The sequence below is a fragment of the Lynx rufus genome, unplaced genomic scaffold (genome assembly GCF_022079265.1).
Source record: "Lynx rufus isolate CCGP_SWC_20201006 ecotype Redwood Valley unplaced genomic scaffold, mLynRuf1.p SCAF_16, whole genome shotgun sequence".
Classification (NCBI taxonomy): domain Eukaryota; kingdom Metazoa; phylum Chordata; class Mammalia; order Carnivora; family Felidae; genus Lynx; species Lynx rufus.
The window spans coordinates 12,434,345-12,460,567 of NW_025814830.1; the positions used below are offsets into that span (position 1 = coordinate 12,434,345).

The window sequence follows — 26,223 nt, forward strand, 5'->3', positions numbered from 1 at the left end:
GTTTATAAACCACAGTCACCAAGATATTAAATGGGAGGAATTTTAAACGTTTGTGAATCCATGTAACTGAAACACCCATGCTTTTTTATTCTGTTACTCCACTACTGCCCTAAAGATTTTTCCTTTTTTTTCAGCATTTCATATGGGTCAGGCTCTGACTTGAGAAGAAATATAAAAACCATTGACAATGAAAGTTGAAGACTCTGCAGTAATTTTGCAAAAGAGACTAAAATGGAGAAAATGCCTCTGAAAACACTAGCCCAATGCTTTTCTGCTATGATAGGCTGGCAATGAGAACAAAATGCTGCAAACTACAGCATGCTAAATATTGGGAACTTGTAGTTGTTGGAGATTATCAGAGAGGCTACTGACTCATAAGCTTACCATGAAGCTATATAAAGCCCGTAGGACTATGGTACCTCTAGGATGTCTTCCTTTCACTAGATGATATTGGGCGCTGTTTCAGAGAGTGTGAATTGGTCTGGGAAGGGACAAGAAACTCCAAACACTACATAAAAGGAACGTGCCCTCCAAATGAGTTTTGTTTGTATTTTGTCTTTACCAATAGTAAATTTTTTCCTGTCTGCTGTAAGAATTATTTTTGCTTATCATTTTGTTAAGAGATGATAAAAGAACAGAATTGGGTGTTCTATGTCCATCCAGCTTCCTGATTTTTTATACTTGGAGATTTGTCTAGATCTTCTTTTATTTCTGTTAACTTTGCCTTATATATTTTGAAGCTCTCTTATTGGATGGTATACATTTTGAGTTGTTTGAATTGTAATAATTTCCTGTTGGATCAGTCCTGTTGGAGTTTACTCTTTATAATAATGGCTTTTTTTAAAATTCTTGGTCTATTTTGATATTACTATAGTTTCACCATCCTTCTTTTGGTTAGTGCATGGTTTATCTCTATCCTTTTGTTTTTAACCTGTTTTATTTTTAAAGCATGTCTGTTATTAAACAGCATTATTTTAAGATCAATAATGACAATCTTAATCTTTAATTCGACATATTTAGTGAATTACATTTAATGTAGTTGGATTTTGGTCTACCACCTTAGAATATATTTTCTTTTTTGACCTAGCTTTTAATATTAATTTTTTATTTTGAGATAATTCTAGATTTGCATAATTCAGAGATCCTGTGTGCCCTTTATCCAGTTTCCTCCAGTGGTAAGTAACATCTTCCAAAATTATATATAGTGTCACAACCTGGATATTTACATTGATACAGTGAAGGCTTAGAATATTTACATCATCACAAAGATAGTTCATGTGTTCTTTTGTAGCCACACCCACTTCCTTCCTGCCCACAGCCCCCTGTTTAAGGCCCCATAACCCTAATCTGTTCTCCCATCTCTGTAATTTTACCTTTCAAGAATATTATATAAATGGAATGATATAATGTGTAATTTAGGCATTGGCTTTTTCATGCAGCATAATTCCCTGGAGATTCATAAATGTTTTTACATGTGTAAGTAATTCATTTTTATTACCGAGTGGTATTCCATGTGGATATACCACACATTGTTTAGTCAATCACTCACTGAAGAACATGAGTTGTTTCCAACTTTTGGCTGTTATAACTAAAGCTGCTGTACACATTCATGTACAGTTTTTTGTGTGAACATAAATTTTCATTTCTTTTAGGTAAACACATAGGAAGGATTTTAGAAGGAATTTGTCAATGTATACCAAAAGTACAAATGAAAAAAAAAACTATCTGGGATTTTGATTGAGATTGTGTTGAAAATACAGATCAATCGGGGGAGAAGTGCCATCTTTCAAATGGTGAATCGCATGACCCATGAACATAGTATGTATCTCCATTTATTTAGATCTTCATTCATGTCTCTCAGCAATATTTTGTAGTTTTTGACATAAAAGTAATGAAATATTTTGTCAGACTTACCCCTAAGTATTTCACAATTTTGTATACTATTTTAAATGGAATTTTTAAAAATTTCACTTTCCAGTTGTTCCTTGCCAATTTCTGATTGTACCTTGTATTTCATATAGAAACACAATTGATTTTTGTACCTTGGTCTTGGAGCCTATTAATTTGCTAAAGTCGCTTAGTGTTTCTACTAGAATTTTAGAGGTTCCATTGGATTTTCTACATTAAGTGATTATGTCACCTGTGAAAAAAGACATTGGTACCTTTTCCTATCTGTTGTGAATTGTGATACCCATTTATTTTCCAGTATGCAGGTACCACCCACAAAATTTGGGTGGGGTGTTGAGACTCTTGATGCCATACACACACCAAGAGGGTATGAAAAGTTTTATTACTCACATAATGAAGCTTCCTAGGAAAAGCAGGACAGGCTTCCCAAGAAAGTCTGCAAATGGTTTGCAAGAGGAAGGAAAGGAAACTGGTAGGGAGGGTTTTTTTTTTTTTTAATATTTATTTATTTTCTTGAGAGAGAGAGAGAGCAGGGGAGGGGCAGAGAGACAAGGGGACCAGGGACCTGAAGCAGGCTCTGTGTTTACTGGATTAAGGTTGGTATGATATACTTTGTTTTCCTTTTAATATTTGTAGAATCTGTAGAGATGTCACTTCTCTCATTCCTGATATGGGTAGTTTATGTTATTTCCCTTTACTTCCTCATCAGTCTGGCTAGTTTTATCATATTTATTAATCTCAAAGAACCACTTTTTGGTTCCATTGATTTATTTGTCAGTTTTCTATTTCACTAATTTCTGCTCTGATCTTCATCATTTCCTTTGTTTTACTTACATTGTGTTTTATTTGCTCTTCTTTTTCTAGTATGTCAAAATGGAAAAGTCATTGATTTGAGACTTTGATTTCTTCTTTGCTAATATAGTATTTGTTTCTATAAATTTCTCCCTGAATACTGCTTCAGTGGTCTTCCATGATTTTTATATAGTTTTCATTTTCTTTTGGTTCAAAATACTTTCTAATTTCCTTTTTGATTTCTTCTTCAACCCATGGGTTATTTTGAAATGTATATGTTTCTGGGGTGCCTTGGTGGCTCAGTTGGTTAAGCGTCTGAATTCTGACTTTGGCTTAGGTCATGATCTTGTGGCTCTTGAGTTTGAGCCCCACATGGGGCTGTCTGCTGCCAGTCAGTACAGAGCCTGCTTTGGTTCTTCTTTTCCCCCTCTCTCTGCCCCCCCTCCCCTGCTCGCATGCTCTCAAAAATAAACATTAAAAATATTTTAATGTATATGTTTCCAAATTTAGAGAATTACCCACATATTTTTCAGTTACTGATTTCTAATTCAGTTTCATTGTGGAAAGAGGCTTGTTTTCTGGTCCAGTATATGTTCTATCTTTGTAAATGCTCCAGGTACACTTGAAAAAAATGAGTATTTTTTTTTGCTATTTTTGGTTTTGCTCTGTAAATATCAATTAGCTCAATGACAGTGTTTTCCAAATCTTCTGTGTTTTATCTTATTTACTGAGAATGGTATTGGAATCTCTGACTTACCACTGTGGATTTTCTCTTTCTTAGTTTTATCAGTTGTTGTTTCATGTATTTTGAAACTATTGTTAGGTGCATTAAACATTTACAATTGTTATTTCCTCTTGATGAGCTGACCACTGTATTATTATGAAATTAACTTTATCCCTATTGTTTGCTCTGAAATCTTCTTTGTAGATATCAATACACCTACTCCAGTTTTCTTTTTTTTAATAGCTTTATTGAGATATAACTCACATGTCATACAATCCACCCATTTAAAGTATACACTTCCATTTGTGGTATGTTACATTATTAAATTTTTATATGACCATAAAATGTATAACACAAAATTTGTCATTTTAAGAATTTTTTTTATGTGTACAATTTAGTGGCATTAAGTATATTCACAGTGTTGTACAATCACCAATACTATCTATTTCCAAAATTGTTATCAACTTATTTTTTTTTTTTAACATTCATTTTTGAAAGGCAGAGAGAGACAGAGCGTGAATGGGGGAGGGGCAGAGAGAGGGAGACACAGAAACAGAAGCAGGCTCCAGGCTCCAGGCTGCAGGCTCCAGGCTGCAGGCTCCGAGCTATCAGCACAGAGCCCGATGTGGGGCTCCAACTCACGGACCATGAGATCATGACCTGAGCCGAAGTCAGCCACTTAACCGACTAAGCCACCCAGGCGCCCCCAAAATTGTTATCAACTTAAATGGAAGACTCTGTAGTCACTAAACACACTAGGCAATCAACTCTCAATTCCTCCCTCCCCACATCCCCTGGTAACCTCTTATTTTCTTTCTCTATGAATTTGTCTAATCCAAATATTTCATATAAGCAGAATACAATATTTGTCCTTTGTGTAGGTTCAGTCACTTTGCATAATTTTTTCAAGATTCATCCATGTAGTACCATATTATCAGAACTTTATTCCTTTTTATGGCTGAATAACATTCCATTGCATATATATATACTACATTTTGTTCGTCAATTTATCTGTTGATGGACATGGGTTGTTTCCACCTAGTGGCTATTTTGAATAATGCTATAATGAACATTAGAATACAAGTATCTGTTCAAGTTCTTGCTATCACTGCCTTTGGGAGTGGAATTGCTGGGTCATATGGTAAACTATGCTAAGCTTTTGAAGAATTGCCAAACTTTTTTCTTTAAATTTTTTTTTAATATTTATTCATTTTTGAGAGACAAAGAGCGCAAGTGGAAGAAGGGCAGAGAGTGAGAGGGAGACACAGGCTCTGAGCTGTCAGCACAGAGCCAGACACGGGGCTCCAACCCACAAACTGTGAGATCATGACCTGAGCCCAAATCAAGAGTTGGACGTTTAACTCACTGAGCCACCCAGGCACCCCTGTTTTTCATTTTGGTGAAGTCTGATATATCTCTTTTTTTCTTTGGTTGCTTGTGCTTTTGGTGTCGCATCTAAGAGTCCATTGCCAAATCCGAGGTCATTCCAGCTTTCTCTACACAGCATTAGCATGGTGTATCTTTTTCCATCCTTGTACCTTTAACCTATTGGTGGAGTTAAATTCAGTTTCTCATAGGCAGTGTATGGTTGAGTCTTGCTTTTTTATCCCCTATGATACTCTGTTGCCTCTTAATTGGATTTTCAGATAAATTATATTTAATCTGATTATTGATACAAACCTTCTGTCTTGCAATTTGTTTCCCATCTGTTTTTTGTTCCTTTCTCTATTGACTTCTTTTGGATTGAGTGATTTATGATAATTTATGATTCCATTCTATCTCCCTTGTTGGATTATTAGCTATAACTTTTTGTTTTATTAGTTTAGTAGTTGCTATAGGACTTAGAGTATACGTCTTTCACTTATAGTGTTTGTTCAAGTGATATTACTTCACACAGAACGGAGGAAACTTCCAATAGTTTATTTCCATTTACTTCTCTTGGTCTTTGTGCAATTGTTGTCATATGATTTACATTCACATCCTAAACTACATTGTTTATATTTTTGTTTAAACAATAATTTATCTTTGGACAAGATTTAAATAATATTAAAAAAGTCTTACGTATTTACCCAGTAGTTATTATCTCTGATGCTCTTCATTCCTTGTGTAGATCCAAATTTTTATTTATTTTTAAAAAAATTTTTTAAATGTGCATTTATTTTTGAGAGAGAGACAGAGTGTGAGCGGGAGAGGGACACAGAGAGAGACAGACAGAATCCGAAGCAGGATCCAGACTCCCAGCTATCAGCACAGAGCCTAAGGTGGGGCTCGAATCCCTGAGCTGCAAGATCATGACCTGAGCCAAAGTCTGATGCTTAACCGACTGAGCCATCCAGGTGCCCCCAGATTTTTTTTTTAATTTTTTTTTCAACGTTTATTTATTTTTTTGGGGACAGAGAGAGACAAAGCATGAACGGAGGAGGGGCAGAGAGAGAGGGAGACACAGAATCGGAAACAGACTCCAGGCTCTGAGCCGTCAGCCCAGAGCCTGACGCGGGGCTCGAACTCACGGACCGCGAGATCGTGACGTGGCTGAAGTCGGACGCTTAACCGACTGTGCCACCCAGGCGCCCCTAGATTTTTGTTTTTAAATGTTTACTTATTTTTGAGAGCGAGTGAGTACAAGTGGGGGAAGGGCAGAAAGAGAGGGGGACAGAGGACCCGAGGTGGGCTCGACGCTGGCAGCAGAGAGCCTGATGCGGGGCTTGAACTCATAAACCGTGAGATCATGACCTGAGCCAAAGTCGTATGCTTAACCAACTGAACCACCCAGGCGTCCCTGGATCCAGATTTCTATTTGTTACTCAATTATACATGTAGGGACCCATGGGTAGCTCAGTTAAGCATCCAACTCTTGGTTTCAGCTCAGGTCATGGTTTCACGGTTCTTGGTTTCACAGTTAGGGGCTCATGGTTTCATGGTTCTGCACTGGTAGCATGGAGTCTGCTTGGGATTCTCTCTCTTCCTCTCTCTCTGCCCCTCCCTGCCCTCTCTATCAAAATAAGTAAACATTAAAACAAAATTACACATGTATTAAGCCTCTTGAGGTTACCCTTCTACTCACTTTCTATTTGCTATTTTTATCTTTATTTTTGTATTAATATATATTTTTTTACATTTATTTTTTAGAGACAGAGACAGAGCATGAGCAGGGTTGGGGCAGAGAGAGAAGGAGACACAGAATCTGAAGCAGGCTTCGGGCTCTGAGCAAGCTGTCAGCACAGAGCCTGATGCTGGGCTTGAACCCACACCCATGAGATCATGACCTGAGCCAAAGTCAGATGCTCAACTGACTGAGCCACCCAGGAGCCCCTCTATTTGCTATTTTTAAAAGTTTATTTTGTTTATGTCTATCCCAGCACCTCCAAGAGCATCTGGCACCCACTAGGTGCTTTCTAATTTGATACCACAAGGAAAAATTCCACACACCATCCACATCCACTAGTATAATCCTCAGGATCTGTCCACACACACTATTATATCACACTTCTACTCCACTTTACACCAGGCAGTCCCTTTCTATTATAGCACATTCTCACACACAACACAATCTCACACATGGTCACAGAAAAACAGCATGCCCGCCCCAACACCTAGGGTTTTACACGGACACACAATGACAGAATCAGAGGGTCGTGGCACCACTCACAAAATTAGCCAGGTTACAGAACTTGTTCAAATTTAAACACCATTCTAAGGGAGTATAGAGTCAGATTAAAGTGGTCAAAGTGGTGTGATCAGGGAAGGCATTTTTGGAGATGTGACATTTGTATCTGAATGGACAGAATAAGAGAACTTGGAAGACACCGGTAGAAGAGCCATTTTAGGAAGGGAGGACACATTCACACCCATCATCACCAAATCACAAATACAAGAACGGTATGCAAGGGTGACACTTTATACCCCGACCCCTTCCCTCCGATCTTCGAGGTAACCATTTCCGAAGCTGAAACGCTCTACGGAAGTCGGGACCTGCGCACTCTACTCCCTGCCCTCCCTGTGCCACACACTTTTTCGGGTACCCCAGCACTACTGTAGGTGCTCGCCCCTCACTCCGTTTGTGTGGGTGCGCGCTCCCGAACCGCACCCCCTGCGGCTGCTCCGCGACTCTAAGTTTTGCGCCTGGTTGCTAAGAGAGGTGGACCGAGCACTTGTGTCTGCGCACTTCAATCGTAGGCCATCTAGTTGACACTCTACACCGTTCCCGTGGCGGACCCAGGCTCCGAAGTGAGATCTGGGTTCCCACTGTAGGGCCAGGAAGAAGTCAGCGTGGGAGGACCCAGGGTAGAGGGGCGGTGTTACGAATCCCCCAGCGGAGACGCGCCAGTGTAGTCGGACTCTGCAGCGCCGCTTTTTCTGGTCCGGACTACATTTCCCAGTGGCCCCTGCGATTACTGGGCCGGCGGCCCCTTTGTGTCCTCCGGAGGCCCAGTAGCTTCTTTCCGGGCCCGCGGGGGTGGGTTCCATCAGACTCTTAGGGCAGGAGGTGGGCCAGGGTAGAGATTGCCTGAGCATTCAGGGCGGAGACGGGATCTTCCCGCAGTTACTTCTGCAGGTAGGGAATGGGCTGAGGAATGGCTTGTGGGTCACCCGGTCGTCGGTTTCCGGGCCCTCGGCGTGACTCTAGGTGCGAGATCGTGGTTGGTTGTCACACAGTGTGAGACTGTCATCCGATGTGCCTGTGCACGTCGTATCTGTGACTGTGGGTGCGAGTGAGTCGATAGTTGATGCTACAGAGTGAGACTGTGAGGGGGGTGGGGGGTGGAGGGTATTGTGTCCCCCGTTTGTTCCAGTACCCTCGGCCTCTTTGTGACTGGGGTTGTGAGTGTGAACGTCGGTTGCGATACTCTAGTGTTTGAGACTTCAAGCTTTGGGAGAGCGTGACGGTCGTGGCCGCTGACTGTTCTGTGTCAGCAGACGGTGGTTGGCGCTATAGTTTTTAAGAATGAGTATGTGGGGGGACTGATTGAGACTATGAAGCCAGCCAGGTGATGCCGGTGTGCCACCAAGTTTCAGAACCACTGGTCTATTGGAGAGGAGAGAGAGTGTGGAGTCAAGAAGACCTTTATTTGATCTTGGTACAGTTAGTCATTAGTTGTGTGCCTTTATGTAAATGATTACATTCCTCAGAGTCTTTATTTGTAAAAATCGAGAAAATCTGTTAAAATAATAAGGAAGTGATTTAGGCATGGGTTAACTTGTATGCAAACAAATTTCTAGGTCTCCAGTATGCTTTCTTTCTATTGGAAGGAAGGGTGTAACAGAGGAAAGAGAAGCCGAAAAATTCTAGGCTGGTGATTCTGGATGCTATAGGGAAACGCTACCTTTTCTTGTTCTTTTCCCCATCTCAGTCATCCAAGGACACTGCCATTTCCCAAGAGAAGAGCCAAGAAGAGGAAAGAATGGCTGTTAGACTTCTTAAAGCCATGTACCAGGTGAGTTGGTGTTTTCTATTTCCTGAATGATTTTCCTGCTCTTCAGATGTCAAAGCAGACATTAACTTTGCTTATGCCGACACTTTACTGGGTAACTAATCTCATGTCACTTATTAAAACTCTCCAGCAGTTGATTCCCACCTCATTCAGGATACATGCTGAAGTCCTTGCCTTGGCCTGCAAGACCATACATAATCTGGTCCCTGACTATCCTTCTGACCTCATTTTGTCACTCTGCAACTCATCTACTCAGTTCTAGCCACACTAGCTAGCTTCCTTGTAGTGAACGGAGTACATTCTTTTTTTTTTTTTTTTTTTTTTGCTGAGTACGTTCTTAACTCATGACCTTGGCACTTGCTGTTTCCTCTGCCTGGAATGGTGTTCCCCAAGATACAGACCAACTTCTTCATTAGTCTCTGTCCAAACATTCATTCACTCAACATTTTTTTATTAAGCACCTATTAAGTAAAAGGTCTTAGTCTTTGGTCCTCTATCTTCTTTTCTCTATCTACACTCACTCCTTTGGAGATCTCAGTCTGTTTTATGGCTTTAAATGCCATCTATATGCTGACAACCACCAAATTATATACAGCCCAGTCCTCTCTCCTGAAATCCAGACTTCTATATTCAACCAACTAGACTTAGTATCTTCACTTGGTTATATAGTAGATATGTCAAACTCAAACGTCTCAAACTTGGTGAAACAAGCCACTGTAAGTTTGCGGGCATAGAAGTGACATATCTAACTCTCATTTAATAAAATCACTCTGGCTACTATTGAGAATTAACCGAATGGAACAAGGATAGAAACAGGGAAACCAATTAGGAAACTCTCACATACTTCCTTATCTCAGATGCTCAACTTAAAAGTCTTCCAATCGTGAAGTTCTATTTGTTCTTTGTTCAAAATGTATCCAGAGGTTGACGACTTTTACTGCTGCTTCCATTCTGGTCTGAACTGTCATCTCCTACCTAGATTACTGCTATAGTCTTCTAACTTTTCTGTCTGCTTCCACCCTTCTTTTAGTCTATTCTCAACAAAGCAGTCAAAGTGATTCTGTTACACATGTTCCGTTATGTGATTCTTGCAGGAATAGAAATAATGGAAAATATAGACAACACTTTCAAATAATTTAGCTGTAAGGAAGTAAGAGAGATGGGTGGTATCTGAAGGATAAACTGGTCAACAAGGTTTTTAATTTGAACTGTAATTTTTAATGTTTATTTGAGAGAGAGAGAGTGTACATGTGCAAGTGAGTTGGGGAGGGGTTGAGAGAGAGGAGAGAGAGAATCCCAAATGGACTTCATGTTCAGCATGGAGCGCAGTGTGGGCTTTATCCCATGACCATGGGATCACAGCCTGAGCTAAAACCAAGAGTTGGTTACTCAACCAATTGAGCCACCTAGGTGCCCCAACAACATGGTTTATTAAAGATGGGTTTATATCTGTATGCTGATGTTCAAGATTCAGTAGAAAGGGAAATTTGAAGATGAAGAGAAGCAAAGAGGGAAGTGATGGAACACTGCTTGAGTAGGTGAGAGGAGCTGAGGTCTAGTGGACAAGTGGAAGGGTTGGCCTTTATTAGGAGAGTGGCTGTTCATATAGAGTAGTAATAGGACCAAGTTAGAGTATGTAGGACAGATGCAGAAATATGTGTAGATGTTGTAGGAATTTCTGGAAATTCTCTTTGAATGGCTTTCGGTTTTTCTAGTGAAACAGCAAGATCACTAGTAAGGATGAGGAAGGAGATATTGAAGACTTGAGGAGAGAGGAAAACGTATGTAATGATCATTTAGGAGAGTGGGGAAATGAATGGACTAGAGAAATGTATCATATAGGTAGCATTTTGGTCCACTTGAAGTTAGTGTCATGAATTTAAAGTGAGACCAGATAGCATGATTGGTGTGACTTTCTCCAGCAAAGTTCAGCTGTTCAGGGTACAGAAGTAGAGTATTCTGAGAGATGGCTGTGGTTTAACCAGGTGGCTAAGGGCAGGGAAACTGAGGGTATATCCATAGCAAATGGTTGTGGTAGGAAGTGAGGGAATGTGGGGTTGAGAAACATTGAAAATGTGGTAAGTAGAACATGATTTGTAGGTTCTAGTGGGGTCAGAGAATTTTCCTAATTGGGGTACTAGAGGGCAAAAGTTGGAATATAGGAGGAAGAAGTCAGGGTAGGAGAGTTGAGATTATGGAGGGTTTGCTACTTATTGGTAATGACAAAGTCTGGGGCATGGCAATAGAAGTGAATGACTATACAAGTGTGGAAGACAAGACTACTGGAGGAGAGAAGCGGCACAGCTGAGAGCCCTGGATGTTGGGAGGATTATTTATATAGATATTGAAATGACCAAAGATTATATATGATAGGAGTAGTGCTGGAGAGAGTGACAGTGAGTCAGGTGCTGAGGTGTTAAAGGAATGACAGACTATTGGTATCTACCAGGAATTGGTAGGTAACTAAAACAGGGATGATAGAGTCTGATTTCATGAATGTTTAAAACTAGGTGGCTTTTAGGTAGGTGGGGGGGTAATGGTCTAGATACAAATTTAAGGAGCAAAGAGGTCTCTGGGTGCTGTGGTACAAGAAGTGTGGGAGATAAAACAGTCACCACATGACAGGGCTTCAGGGGAAGTAGTAGGTCCTCTCAGGTGGGAGCCATGTTTCTATGAAGGCAAAAAGGTGAAGGGAACTGTTGACTTTCTTCATACTGGCTTGATTATAATTATGAATGGATTTTGAAACCACACGTATTTGGTTAGAGGTTAAATTTATTTATTTTCGTTTATTTATTTTTTTAAATTGCAGTGTAGTTAACTTCCAGTGCTTAGTTTCAGGTGTACAATATAGTGATCCAACAGTTCCGCACATTACTCAGTGCTCATCAAGACAAGTGCACTCCTAATCCCCTTCATATATTTCACCTACCTCCCACACCTTTCCCCTGGTAACCATCTTTTTGTTTTCTATATTTAAGAATCTGTTTTTCCTTAAGAGATGCTTAAATACAGAGAACAAACTGAGGGTTGCTGGAGGGGTGTTGGGTGGAGGGACAGGCTAAATGAGTGATGGGCATTAAGGAAGGCATTTGTTGGGATGAGCACTGAGTGTTATATGTAGGTGATAAATCACTGAATTTTACTCCTGAAATCATTATTATACTATATGTTAACTAACTTGGATTAAAATAAAATAAAATAAAATAAAATAAAATAAAATAAAATAAAATGTTTTCTGGTTTGTCTTTTTCCCTTTGTTCATTTGCTTTGTTTCTTAAATTTCACATATGAGTGAAATCATATGGTATTTGTCTTTCTCTGACTGGCTTATTTTGCTTAGTATTATACTCTCTAGATCAATCATGTTGCTGCAAATGGCAAGATTTCATTCCATTTTATGGCTGAATAATATTCCATTGTATATATAGAGGTCAAATATTTTAAGAGATCATTTGTTAGAGGTCAAATATTTGAAAGTAATACTTTAAGCTCATTATATTGACATTGTCATTATTTTCATTAAATTTCATCAAAAGAATCATTGAGGGGTACCTCCTGGGTATCTCAGTTGGTTGAGCGTCTATTAATTTTGGCTCAGGTCATGATCCCAGGGTTGTGGGATCGAGCCGTGTTGGGCTCCACACTGACTGTGGAGCCTGCTTAAGTTTCTCTCCCTCTCTCTCTCTCTCTCCCTCTCCCCACCTCCCTCCCTCCCTCTCTCTCCCACCTCTCTCCAAAATAAAAAAATAATAAAAAACAGAATCCTTGAAAACATGTATGTCATATATTAAAAATAGTTATACATTTATTATATATATTTATATAAGGTAAGGAAAATGTTTTTGGAAGCATATATGTAACATATGAGGGATGTTATTGTTGGTAGAGCAGAGATGAAGAAACTCACAATCTACTTCATATAATTAAATGAGAAAAAACTTATTGAGTGTTGTAAAATACTTCAATAATTTTTATTCTGTAGAGACAGTTTAACTATGACAAAATTTTATCAAATGCCCAATAAATATTTTCTTGCCTTGACAGATTCACCTCTTTTAATTTTGTAATATATAGTTACCTATATATAAATGTATGCATACATGCACACAAACACATATGTTAGTTTTCATCAGCAGGTGGTCACATTATAGACATCTAGAAATCCAGAATCCAGCTTAATCACAGCATAGCCCAAGTTTTTAAGAACTTTGCCCAGGCCCTGTAGGTAGAACCAGTATTATAAGCAGAACACCCATTTCTTTGCACAAAATTTTAAGTACTCTGGATTAAAGTATTTGAATTAAAATGTTTCTTTAATTTTATTTTTTTAATTTACATCCAAATTAGTTAGCATATAGTGCAACAATGATTTCAGGAGTAGATTCCTTAATGCCCCTGACCCATTTAATCCATCCCCCCTCCCACAACCTCTCCAATAGCCCTCTGTTTGTTCTCCATATTTAAGAGTCTCTTATGTTTTGTCTCCCTCCCTGTTTTTATATAATTTTTGCTTCCCTTCCATTATGTTCATCTGTTTTGTATCTTAAAGTCTTTATATGAGTGAAGTCATATGATATTTGTCTTTCTCTGTCTAATTTCACTTAGCATAATACCCTCTAGTCCCATCCACATAGTTGCAAATGGCAAGATTTCATTCTTTTTGATTGCCGAGTAATACTCCATTGTATATATATACCACATCTTCTTTATCCATTCATCCATCAATGAACATTTGGGCTCTTTCCATACTTTGGCTATTGTCGTTAGTGCTACTATAAACATTGGGGTGCATGTGCCCCTTTGAAACAGCATACCTGTATCCCTTGGATAAATACCTAGTAGAGCAATTGTAGGGTAGTTCTATTTTTAATTTTTTGAGGAACCTCCATACTGTTTTCCAGAGTGGCTGCACCAGCTTGCATTCCCACCAGCAATGCAAAAGAGATCCTCTTTCTCCACATCCTTGCCAAGATCTGTTGTTGCCTGAGTTGTTAATGTTAGCCATTCTGACAGGTGTGAGGTGGTATCCCATTGTGGTTTTGTTCTGTATTTCCCTGATGATGAGTGATGTTGAGCATTTTTTCATGTGTTGGTTGGCCATCTGGATGTCTTCTTTGGAGAAGTGCCTATTCATGTCTTCTGCCCATTTCTTCACTGGATTATTTGTTTTTTGGGTGTTGAGTTTGATAAGTTCTTTATAGATTTTGGGTACTAACCCTTTATCTGATATGTCGTTTGCAAATATCTTCTCCCATTCTATTGGTTGCCTTTTAGTTTTGCTGATTGTTTCCTTCGATAAAAAAAAAATTTTTTTAATGTTTATGTATTTTTGAGAGAGGGACAGAGTGTGAGCAGGGGAGGGGCAGAGAGAGAGGGAGACACAGAATCCGAAGCAAGCTCCAGGATCTGAGCTGTCAGCACAGAACCCAATGCAGGGCTCAAACTCATGAACCGTGAGATCATGACCTGAGCCGAAGTCAGACACCTAACTGACTGAGCCACCCAGGCACCCCAAAGTATTTGAATTTTAATGGAACTGGTGATTTTCTCTGCTTGGTCTAGCACAATTTTCAGAGATATAGCAAGCACTTTCTGGTCTCATTTTTGATCCTTTCATAGTTTCTTCAACTTTCAAACCATTCTTTCATTAATTCAATTTATCCAGCAAATATTTGAATGCCTCATGTGTGCCAAATACTCTTCTATAACTAGGGATATAGCAGTGAGCAAAGCAAAAATGTACTCTACCCTTATGGACTTCACATGTCAGTGGAGGTTGGGGCAGACAATAACAAAATAATTAAGTGCCATGGAGAACAATAAAGGAAGGCTAGGAAATGGGGAACAGGGGTAAGAGTTTGCTGTTTTTATACAGAACGATCTGAGAAGTACAAAAGGCCTGAGGGGGAACATGCTTGACATATAGTTGAGGATGTAATATAAAGGAGAGCCCAGTATGCTTGGGGCAGAACAAATAAAGTGAGTATGTTAACAGATGAACTTATTTCACTTCATTTTTTTATTTCATTTCAGGAGTTGGTGACCTTCAGAGATGTGGCTGTAGACTTCTCCAGAGAAGAGTGGGATTGTCTAAATTCTTCTCAAAGGCATCTGTACAGTAATGTGATGTTGGAGAATTATAGGATCTTGGTGTCCCTAGGTAAGAATATTTCTTCCAAAATTGAGTTTCTACTCATAAGGCCCTCTTTGCTACCACCATTATGAATCTTTGGATAGTATCCTCAGTGCTTGGCAGAATATCTGTTGCTGTGCCAAAGTAATGGTTTAATATTTGTGGAGTTGCCAGTGGATGGGTCTATTATTAATCTGTGTTGGAAGCTTTAGCTTTCCTGTACTTTGAACACATGTCTTTACACATTTGTCTCCAACTTACTGTAAGCTCCCTCTTCCCCGTTAATCAAAGGATTGGTTATGAGTTCTGGGATATCACAGCATGACCAAATTGTTTCTTTTCATATATGCAGGACTTTGCTTTTCTAAGCCAAGTGTGATATTATTATTGGAACAAGGGAAAGAGCCCTGGATGGTGACGAGAGAGCTGGCCAAAGGCTTGTGCTCAGGTGAGTGAAGAGGAAATAGAAATAGGCAGGCAAAAACCTCTGCAGGTGACAGCTCTGCTGGACATAGAGGTGTCACCCCTTCACTCTTCTTTGGTGGCGTGTTCTTGGATGTTCTAGGTTTTACTAGACACTGGGACCTTTTAGAGCATTCTCACAAATTTGTTTTTTTTCCTTTTAATGTTTATTTATTTTGAGAGAGAGGGAGAGAGAGAGCAAGACCCAGGGTGGGGGGGGGCGCAGTGGGCAGAGAGAGGGAGAGAGAATCCCAACTGGCTCCACCCTGTCAGCGCAGAGCCTGACACAGGGCTTGATCTCACAAACTGTGAGATCATGGCCTGAGCCAAAATCAAGAGTTGATGTTTAACCAACTGAGCCAGGCACCCCCCGAATTTGTTATTCTTAACTATCTCTCCTTTAATACTTTGCTCTCTCCTTTCTAAGAACTCTTCCAGTCTTCAAAAAATCTTTTCCTAACCTGATAAGCTTTTGAACTTTACAGACACCTGTAACTCAAGTGCCATGTTCAGATCTTGACACTTACAGGCAGTAAAATTTTGGGCAAGTTACTTAACCTTTCTATAAAATAGGATAATTCTTTTTTTTTTTTTTTTTTTTTTAAATTTTTTTTTTTCAATGTTTATTTATTTTTGGGACAGAGAGAGACAGAGCATGAACGGGGGAGGGGCAGAGAGAGAGGGAGACACAGAATCGGAAGCAGGCTCCAGGCTCTGAGCCATTAGCCCAGAGCCTGATGCGGGGCTCGAACTCGCGGAGCGCGAGATCGTGACCTGGCTGAAGTCGGACGCTTAACCGACTGCGCCACCCAGGCGCCCCAGGATAATTCTTTTAAAGTACTTGAAGAGTTCCTGTCTCATACTGTGAACTCAAAGGCTGTTACTTGCTATTGCTGTAGTAGTAGTGAATCTCCAAATGCCTCATTTTTCTCTCAGTGGTCAGTTCATTCATTGTTTCATCAACATTTATTGAATTAAAATTTTTTTTTACTGTTTATTTTGAGGGGGGGAGGGGCAGAGAGAGATGGAAACACAGAATCTGAAGCAGCCTCCAGGCTGTGAGCTATCACCACAGAGCCTGACACAGGGCTGGAACTCACAGACCGTGAGATCATGACCTGAGCTGAAGTCAGATGCTTAACCGACCGAGTCACCCAGGTGCTCCAACATTTACTGAATTTTTAAACAAAGTACATGCAAGATGTTAGAGTGCTACATATTTGTATAAGTAATCAAACAATTGATAGACTAGTAGCAGAGATACAGTATTAACTATAAATAGCATATTTGAAAAGAAAGCTGGTATAAGGATGATCAGACAAAAAGGTGAGAGGCCAAGGAACCTGGGTAACTGAGAAGATGATGGTCTCTAACAAAAACACAGGTCAGGAACACCTGGGTGGCTCATCTGGTTAAGCATCCAACTTTGGCTCAGGTCATAATCTCACAGCCAGGGAGTTCAAGCCCTGCCTTGGGCTCTGTGCTGACAGCTCAGAACCTGGAGCCTGCTTCAGATTCTGTCTCTCTCTCTCTGCCCCAACCCCACTTGTGCTCTGTCTCTGACTCTCAAAAAATAAAAAATAGAAATAGAAATAAAAACAAATTAAAAACAACAACAACAAAAACACAGGTCAGAAGCTAGAAACCATTTCAGAGAGAAGAGACTAAAGAGTTTAGGGTTGTGGCATAGGAAGGATTTTTAGGGGCACCTGGGTGGCTCAGTCTGTTAAGCTTCCAACTATTGGTTTTGGCTGGGGTCATGATCTCTTGGTTTTGTGGGTTTGAGCCCCACATAAGGCTCTGTGCTAGCAGTGAGGAACCTGCTTAGGATTCTCTCCCTCTCTCTCTCTCTGTCCCTCCCCTGCTCACACTGTCTCCGTCTCTCTTAAATTAAATAAATAAAAACTTAAAAAAAAAAGGAAGGATTTTTAGATAGACATAGGAAGCATTAAGGTAAAATGGAGGACTAAAGTTCAAAAGAAAATTAGGGACATTGTAAACATCTCTTGTCACTACCACTCCCCAACTCACCCCCCCCCCCCGCTACCTCTCTCCAGTCTTTTATGTCCTTGTTCAGTTTTTTAAGAAAAATATTTGATGTGGAACTGTAGTTTCAAGGAATATATGGTTAAATTTTATTTATTAATTATTATTAAATAAATCACACACAGGAATGTATATTAATATATGTATATAGCTTAAATATTAATAGAACAAAAAGCCAGGTACATACTTCTTAGCTTAAGAAATAGAAAATTGTTGGGGCACCTGACTGGCTCAGTAAAAAAAAAAATAAAATCTTAAAAAAAAAAAAGAAATAGAAAATTGTCAATGTTATTATAGACTCATGAGGGCCCCTGCCTAATGGTATACTATTCTCCACCTATGATCCATCCCCAACCCTCACTGGAGAAACCATTTTTTCACAATTTTGTTATCTTTTCTTGCATTTTCTTTCTTTCTTTCTTTTTCTTTTCTTCTTCTTTTTTTTTTTTTTTTGAAAGAGAGAGAAAGATTGAGACAGAGCATGGGGGAGGGGCAGAGGGAGAGTGAGAGAGAGAATTTTAAGCAGGCTCCATGCCCAGCTTGAGCACTATTCAGGGCTTGATTTCACAACTGTGAGATCATGACTTGAGTCGAAATCAAGAATTGGACACTTAACTGACTAAGCCACCCAGGCGCCCCATTCTTGCCTTTTCTTTAGTATACCATATACTCCTAAACAAAATATTATATTTTTGTGTTTTCAACTTTTTACATGTGGAAATATATTATGCATGTAATTCTTTTTTTAAACTCAAAATTATATTCCTGAGATTTATCTGTGTTAATTTTAGTAGCTATGGTTTCCTGAATTTTTGTCTGCTCAAATGTAATGTATTCCACCATGTAAACCATAATTTATCCATTGAAGGTCATTTGAGTTGTTTTCATTTTGTGCTATTATAAATGTTAACTGCTGTGAACCTTATACGTGACTATTGGTGTACAAATGCTGGAGTTTGTATAGAGAACATAGCCAGGAATTTACTAAATAATGCTATTTACTTTCCAAAGTGCTTGTATTAATTTACATTTCTCATAGTTGTGTGTGAGAGTACTCACTGCTCTATACTCAAAATTGACCAATTAAAATTTTTTTTGCCAATTTGATGAGTGTGAAATATTATCTGCTATACTTGCCATCTGAATTTCTTTGATTACAAAATGAATTGGGCATCTTTTGGATTTGGATTTCCACTTTTGTGAGGTGCCTGCTCAAGTCTTTTGCTCATTTGGGGGAAGGTTGTCTTTTATATATATGCTTGTAGTTTATATTTTTGATTTTGGTATTTTGTTTTAAGTAAACTTTGTATTCTAAAATCATATAGATATTCTCAAATTTTCTTCTAAAGATTTTCCTTTCATATTTAGGGCTTGAATCAATTGAAATTGATTTTTGAGATTGAAGTAAGAATTTAATTTCTGTGCCTTAGTGGAAAACCAAATGTCCTAGAGTTATTGAAGAAATGAGCTCTCTTTGATCATTGTTCAGAATGTTACATGACTTGAGTCAAAATCAAGAATCAAATGCTTAACTGACTAAGCATCTTAATGTATCGGATTATAGTATATTTATGGGTCTGATTTTGAGCTCTATTCCATTTCATTGATCTCTGTTTCCTTATGCCAGTACCACACTTTCTTAATTAAAATACTTTATTATAAGATGGGATATCTGGAGCACCTGCGTGGCTCAGTCAGCTAAGCATCTGACTCTTGATTTCAGCTCAAGTGGTGATCTTACAATTCGTGGGATGGAGCCCCATGTCTGGCTCTATGCTGAGCATGGAGTCTGCTTGGGATTCTCTCTCTCTCTCTCTCTCTCTCTCTCTCTCTGTCCCTCCCCTACTCATGTACACTCTCCCTCTCTCTCAAAATAAATAAATAAACATTAAAAAAAAAAAAAAAGAACAGGATATCTGTTAGGGCAAGTCCCCTACACCTTGTTTTATGTTCTTCAGAATTTCTTCTTTGCCCATTGGCCATCTGAATAGTTTAGAGCCAACTTGTCAATTTCCACCAGAAAACAACAAAAAAAGTGATTGGCTTTTGATTGAAATTTTACTTATACTCTATATCAGTTTTGTAAATTTTTCTATTTGTAAATTTTTTATTCTGTAGTTTATCTCTCCATTTATTTAGGTATTAAATTTTCCTTTGGTATGTTTTATAATTTTCTTCATAAAGGCCACGCATATCTTCCGTTAGAATAATTCCTAGGCATCTTAGTTTTGTTACTATGTTAAAATATTATATATATATTTTTTATTTGTTGCTCATGTTTTAAAATGAACTTAACTTTTATACATTGACCTTATATCTAGCAATGCTGCCAAGCTTTCTCATTAATGCTAATAGTTTTTAGATTTCTTTGGATTTTTTTCTGTGAATGATTCTGTGAATCATTTTAAATTCTTATACCTTTAATTTCTTTTTCCTATTGCCCTATCTTAGATCTCCAGTACAGTATGAACTAAAGTAGTGATAGCAGGCATTCTTTTTTTAAAGTTTTTATTTTAATTCTAGTTAGTTAACATATCATGTTGTATAGTTTCAGGTGTACAGTATAATGATTCAAAAATTTCATACATCACCCGGTGCTCATCACAAGTGCACTGCTTAATCCCCATCACCTATTTAACCCATCCTCTAACCCCCCCTTACCCCCAGTAACCATCAGTTCTCTGTATTTAAGTCTATTTCTTGGTTTGTCTCTTTTTCTCTCTTTTTTCCTCTTTGCTTGTTTGGTTTCTTAAATTCCACATGAATGAGTTATATGGTATTTGTCTTTGTCTGACTTATTCCACTTAGCATAAGACTATCTAACTCTATCCATGTCATTGCAAATGGTAAGATTTCATTCTTTTTTATGACTGAATAATATTCCGTTGTGTGTGTGTGTGTGTGTATATATATATATATATATATATATATATATATATATATATACATACACCACATTGTCTTTATCCATTCATCAATCAATGAACATTTGGGCTGCTTCCATAATTTGGTTATTGTGAATAATGCTGCTATAAACATAGGGGTGCATGTATCCTTTTGAATTAGTGTTTTTGTATTCTTGGTAAACACCCAGTAATGCAATTGCTGGACCATAAGGTAGTTCTATATTTAACTTTTTGAGGAAGCTCCATACTGTTTTCCACAGTAGCTGCAACAGTGTGCATTCCCAACAGTGCATGAGGTATTCTTTTTCTCCACATCTTTGCCAACACCTGTTGTTTCTTGTGCTGTTGATTTTAGCCATCCTGACAGGTGTAAGAAGTGATATCTCATTGTAGTTTCCATTGCATTTCCCTGATCATGAGTGATGATGAGCATCTTTTTATGTGTCTGTTGGCCACCTGTATATGTTCTTTGGAGAAATGTCTGTTTATGTCTTCTGCCCATTTTTTAAATGGATTATTTGGGGGTTGGCTATTGAGTTGTATAAGTCCTTTATATATAATTTTGGATAGTAACCCTTTATCAGATATATTATTTGCAAATATTTTTGTGTATGGTGTAATAAAGTGGTCCAGTTTCATTCTTTTGCATGTTGCTGTCCAGTTTTCCTAACACCATTTTTTGAGGTGACTATCTTTTTTCCATTGGATATGCTTTCCTATTGTGTTGAAGATTAGATAACCATATAATTATTGGTTTATTTCTGGGTTTTCTATTCTATTCTGTTGATCTATATGTCTGTTTTTGTGCCAGTACCATACTGTTTTTTTTTAAAGATTTTATTTTTAAGTAATCTCTACACCACATGTGGAGCTCAAACTCACAACCCCAAGATCAAGAGTCAGTTGGCTCCACCAACTGAGCCAGCCAGGCACCCCTGGCACCATATACTGTTTTTATTATTACAGCTTTGTAATGTAACTTAAGTCTGGAATTATGATGCCTTCAGCTCTGCTTTGCTTTTTCAAAGTTGCTTTTGCTATTTGGGGTCTTTTCTGGTTCCATATACAATTTTTAGGATTATCTGGTCTTCTTCTGTGAAAAATGTTGTTGGTATTTTGCTACGGATTGCATTAAATGTTTAGATTGCTTTGGGTAGTACAGACACTTAAACAGTATTTGTTCTTCCAGTAATGAGCATGGAATATCTTTCCGTTTCTTTATGTCATCTTTAGTTTCTTTCATCAGTGTTTTATAGTTTTCAGAATATAGGTCTTTTACCTCTTTGCTTAGGTTTATTCCGATTTATCTTACTGGTTTTGGTACAGTTGTAATTGGATTGTTTTCTTAATTTCTCTTTCTGCTGCTTCATAATTGGTGTATGAAATGTAACAGATTTTTGTACATTGATTTTGTATCCTGCAACTTTACTGAATTCATGTATCAGTTCTAGCAATTTTTTGGTGGAGTCTTTTGGATTTTCTATATAGAATATCATGTCATCTACAAATAGTGAAAATTTGACTTCTTCCTTGCCTATTTGGATGCCTTTTATTTCTTTTTGTTGTGTGATGATAGCAGGCATTCTTTTCCCCTTTGGTCTTAATGAGAGTGCTTTCATATTTTGTTATTAATAATTCTGATGTTTAAAGGTTTTTGGTAGATACCTTTTTGTTCCTGTTTGCTAGAGTTTCATTGTGGAAAGCTTTTGAGTTTCAATAAATGTTTTTCTTTATCCATAGATGATTAGATGGTTTTTAGTTTTTTATCTGTTAATGTGGTGAATTACATATTACATTTTTAATGTTGAACCAACTTTGTAGTCCTGATACCAATCCATTTTTACAGCTTTTTCATTCATGCCTACTTGCTCTTTGCCAATATATTTAGTATTTTTTGCATCTGTGTTAATCAGTGAAGTTGACCTGCAGTTTTTCCTTCATGAACTCTTCTTGTCAGATTTTAGAATCAAGATACTAGTCTCATAAAATCTATTGGTGAGTATTCCTCTTTTTCTTCCTTAGAATAATTTATGTAAGATCAAAATTCTTTGTTTTTTGAATGTTTGGTAGAACTTTGTTCATCTTGTCCTGTGATTTTCTTGTAAAAAGAATTTCTTGTGAAAAGAACGAATTCAGTTTGTTCTAAGATTCTGTTTCTCCTATAGTAATGAAGTTATAGCATTTTTTCCTGAGAATTTTTATGTCCTATGTAAATTTTCAAATTTATTAAAGTTGCCCATTATCTTCTCTTATCTAAAGTTGGTAGTATATGTAACTATGACCTCTTTTTCCTCCCAAAAAGGGAGAAACAAATTTTTCCATGGATTTATCATTTTTTTTTAGTATTTTCAGTCATTTTTCTCTTCACTGACACTCTCTAATTTATCTTTTTAAAAATTTCATTTATTCCTCCTCTTTATTATTTAATTCCTCCTGCATTTATTTATGCTGTTCTCTTTTTTTAAGTTTTGTTTTTTTTCAAAAAATTTTTTAGTGTTTATTATTTATTTTTGAGAGACAGAGCACAAGTGGGGGAGGGGCAGAGAGAGAAAGACACACAGAATCTGAAGCAGGCTCCAGGCTCTGAGCTGTCAGCATAGAGCTAGATGTGGGGCTTTAACTCATAAACTACTAGATCATGACCTGAGCTTAAGTTGGATGTTTAACCAATTAAGCCACCCAGGTGCCCTTCTTTTCTTAAGTTTTAAAGTTAGATAATTCATTATTTTTGAGGCTTTCTTTTTTCTATTATAAGCACTTAAGACTATATTAGGGATATATTCCACATGTTTTGATATGTCATCTTTTTGTTGTCATGTATATCTAATCATTTTCTAATTTCCATTGATTTCTTCTGGACCCATGAATTAAGTGGAATTTTTAAGTTCCAAATTAAAAATTTTTTAATTGCATTGTGGTTAGAGAAGATGGTCTATTTAATTCAAATTCTTTGAAAACTTATTTTATGTCTTAGTGGTTAAGTGGTTGTTGTGTCCTAAAAAATATTATCTGTTTCTGGTTGTGGAGTGTACAGCATTTGATATATGTTCATTGGATTAAGCTCATTAATTTTGCTGATCAAATCTTCTGTGTCTTTATTGATTTAAAAAAAAAATCTCTGAGGGGCACCTGGATGGCTCAGCTGGTTGAGCGTCCAACTCTTGATTTTTGACTGAGGTCATGATTTCATGGTTTCATGGGTTCAAGCCCCATGTCAGGCTCTGTGCAGTGACCCTGTGGAGCCTGCTTTGGATTCTGTCTCTTTCCCCTTCTCTCTGGCTCTTCGCCATGCACATACGCTCTCTCTCTCTCTCAAAATAAATAAACATTAAAAAATTATTTTAAAAATTCTGATGATGAATATATACATTTTTTTAGAATTCTGACAATTGGTTATTTCTGTTTTGAAAATATTTTATTAGGTCATATGTTTTTGGATTGTTCTATCTTTCTGGTAAATTCTTCCGTATATTATTGTTACCCTTTTTAAATCTACTGATGATTTTTCTCTTAATTATTTTGCTTGATATTAGTGTAGCTATATTAGTCTTCTTTTGTTAATACTTGATGTAGTTTTTCTATCCCTTTATTCTCTTATTTTCTGTGTTTCTCTTGTAAACAAGTATATATAGCTAAAAAGTTTTTTATTCTATGATAATCTGTGTTTTAACTAAATGATGGCAGTCAATTACCTGTTTTGGTATTACTAATTGAATTGGACTTATTTCTACCATCTTATTTTCTTTTATAAATTCTTTTTCCATTTTTTTCTTGTTTCTTGACTTTTTCTCCATCTGCTAATTTGAAAGTTATACAGTCTATTTTTTTTCTTGTATTGATTAGCTTAGAAAATTTAACATTTATGGGACACCTGGCTAGCTCAGTGAGCAGAGCCTTCAATCTTGATCTTGGAGTTGTAAGTTAGAGCCCCACATTGGGTTAGCAATTACTTAAAAATAAAATCTTTAAAAAATTTTAACTCTATAATCATCTTAACAAAGTCTAAAATCATTCTTTACCTTAATTTTTTCCTCCCTTAAAAATATAAGAACCTTAGAATGTTTTAACTTCATTTACTCTCATTTCAGTTCTTATTTCTTTTAATCTCATAAATGGTTATTTTGTTTTATGAAGTTACAAAAGTAGACCATTAATTTTAGTGTTGTTTAGATTTACCTACGTTTCATTTTCTTCATTCACCATTCTTCTCTATAGACCAGAACTTTTACCTGTGTCAAATCCTTTATCAATAAATACACTATATAAACTATTTTGTTATTTATTCATTTGTTTTGTATATTTATTTTGATATCATGCATGTAAGAATCTTTTTATATATGCATTCATAAATTGACAGTTATTTTTCTCAGCACCTTAAAGATAACACTCTATACTTTTCTGGCTTCTATTGTTACTATTGAGAAGTCAGTTCTCGTTAATATTTTCTTCCTTGCTTCTTTTAAAAACTTCCTTCTCTTTGTTCATGTTACTGTATATTTTCACTGTGGTGTATCTAAATGTAATTTTTTTAAGTTTATTTATTTGTTTTGAGAGAAAGAGAGAGTGGGGGCAGGGGAAGAGAGAGAGGGAGAGAGAAAGAATCCCAAGCTGGCTTTGCACTGTCAGTGCGAAGCCCTGTGTGGGGCTCCAACTCACAAACCGTGAGATCATGACCTGAGCGAAAGTCAGATGCTTAACGGAATGAGCTACCCAGGCACCCCTAAATGTAGATTTCATTAAAAAAATTTTTTTTAATGTTTTTACTTATTTTTGAGACAGAGAGAGACAGAGTGTCAGCAGGGGAGGGGCAGAGAGAAAGGGAGACATAGAATCCAAAGCAGGCACCAGGCTCTGAGCTGTTAGCACAGAGCCTGATGTGGGGCTCGAACTTGTGAACCATGAGATCATGACCTGGGGTGAGGTTGGAGGCTCAACCAACTGAGCCACCCAGGTGCCCCATATTTCATTTTAATTGCTCTACTTAAGATTTATTATGATTCTTGTATCTGACCATTCTGGTCTTAACAGTTTCTGGGTAATGATCAATGGTTATTTCTTCACATATTATTACTCCCCTATTCACTGTATTTTCTTTTCCTAAAACCCCAGTTAGATGTGCCTATGACCTTCTTTCTCATCCAGGTTAAACTGATGCTTTAAACTGATCCAGGTTAAACAGTTGCCCCTTACTGACTCAAAAGTAACTTTTGAAGTCTTTTTGACCTCTGGGAGTTTACCTTAATTTTTTTGCCAGATTTGCAACACATCTAAAAAGATATTTTCTCTCTTTTACACAACATCTTAAGTTTGTTTGTTTCAATATGTCTGGTTTGTCATTTTAACTAGCCTGCTGTATTGCTGGACAGGGATCCTGTGTACTGTTAAAGGATCTAGTTACTCACTACCATGTTGCTCTAATTTTATACCCATATACACTCCCTCTGAATGAGAAAGGATGCATCTACACCTTTTGGTAATGTGGTAGATTAAATATACTATCATAATGTGTTTTCTTAATTTTCTTTGAACACATGAGATTGATTTTGTTACATGCCTTTATTACCCAGTTATTTTTAAAATTGTCTCTTCACATCATTTGTCTGCTTTTAATGGACCATAGTTCTTTTTACTTATCTATAAGGTCTCTTCCTTATTCAGGATTTTATTCTTTTGTCTCACATTAAAAACAGATTAAAATTGGGGCGCCTGGGTGGCGCAGTCGGTTAAGTGTCCGACTTCAGCCAGGTCACGATCTCGCGGTCCGGGAGTTCGAGCCCCGCGTCGGGCTCTGGGCTGATGGCTCGGAGCCTGGAGCCT

At 37.5% G+C, this 26,223-nt stretch overlaps 1 protein-coding gene across 2 annotated transcripts in view; it reads left to right on the top strand.

Moving 5' to 3' along the window:
• Positions 1-1,091: 1,091 nt before the first annotated feature.
• The window catches only part of ZNF570 (zinc finger protein 570), a 36,552-nt gene continuing 11,420 nt past the window's right edge, over positions 1,092-26,223 (top strand). The window contains exons 1-4 of one of the 2 annotated variants that reach the window (XM_047078150.1): positions 1,092-1,818; positions 8,776-8,859; positions 14,893-15,019; positions 15,345-15,440. In XM_047078150.1, the coding sequence (XP_046934106.1) occupies positions 1,810-1,818; positions 8,776-8,859; positions 14,893-15,019; positions 15,345-15,440 (316 nt within the window). In that variant the 5' untranslated portion in view covers positions 1,092-1,809. Of the gene's footprint in view, positions 1,819-7,855; positions 7,980-8,775; positions 8,860-14,892; positions 15,020-15,344; positions 15,441-26,223 lie in introns of those variants that run through there. The other variant, XM_047078151.1, reaches the window with a different exon arrangement.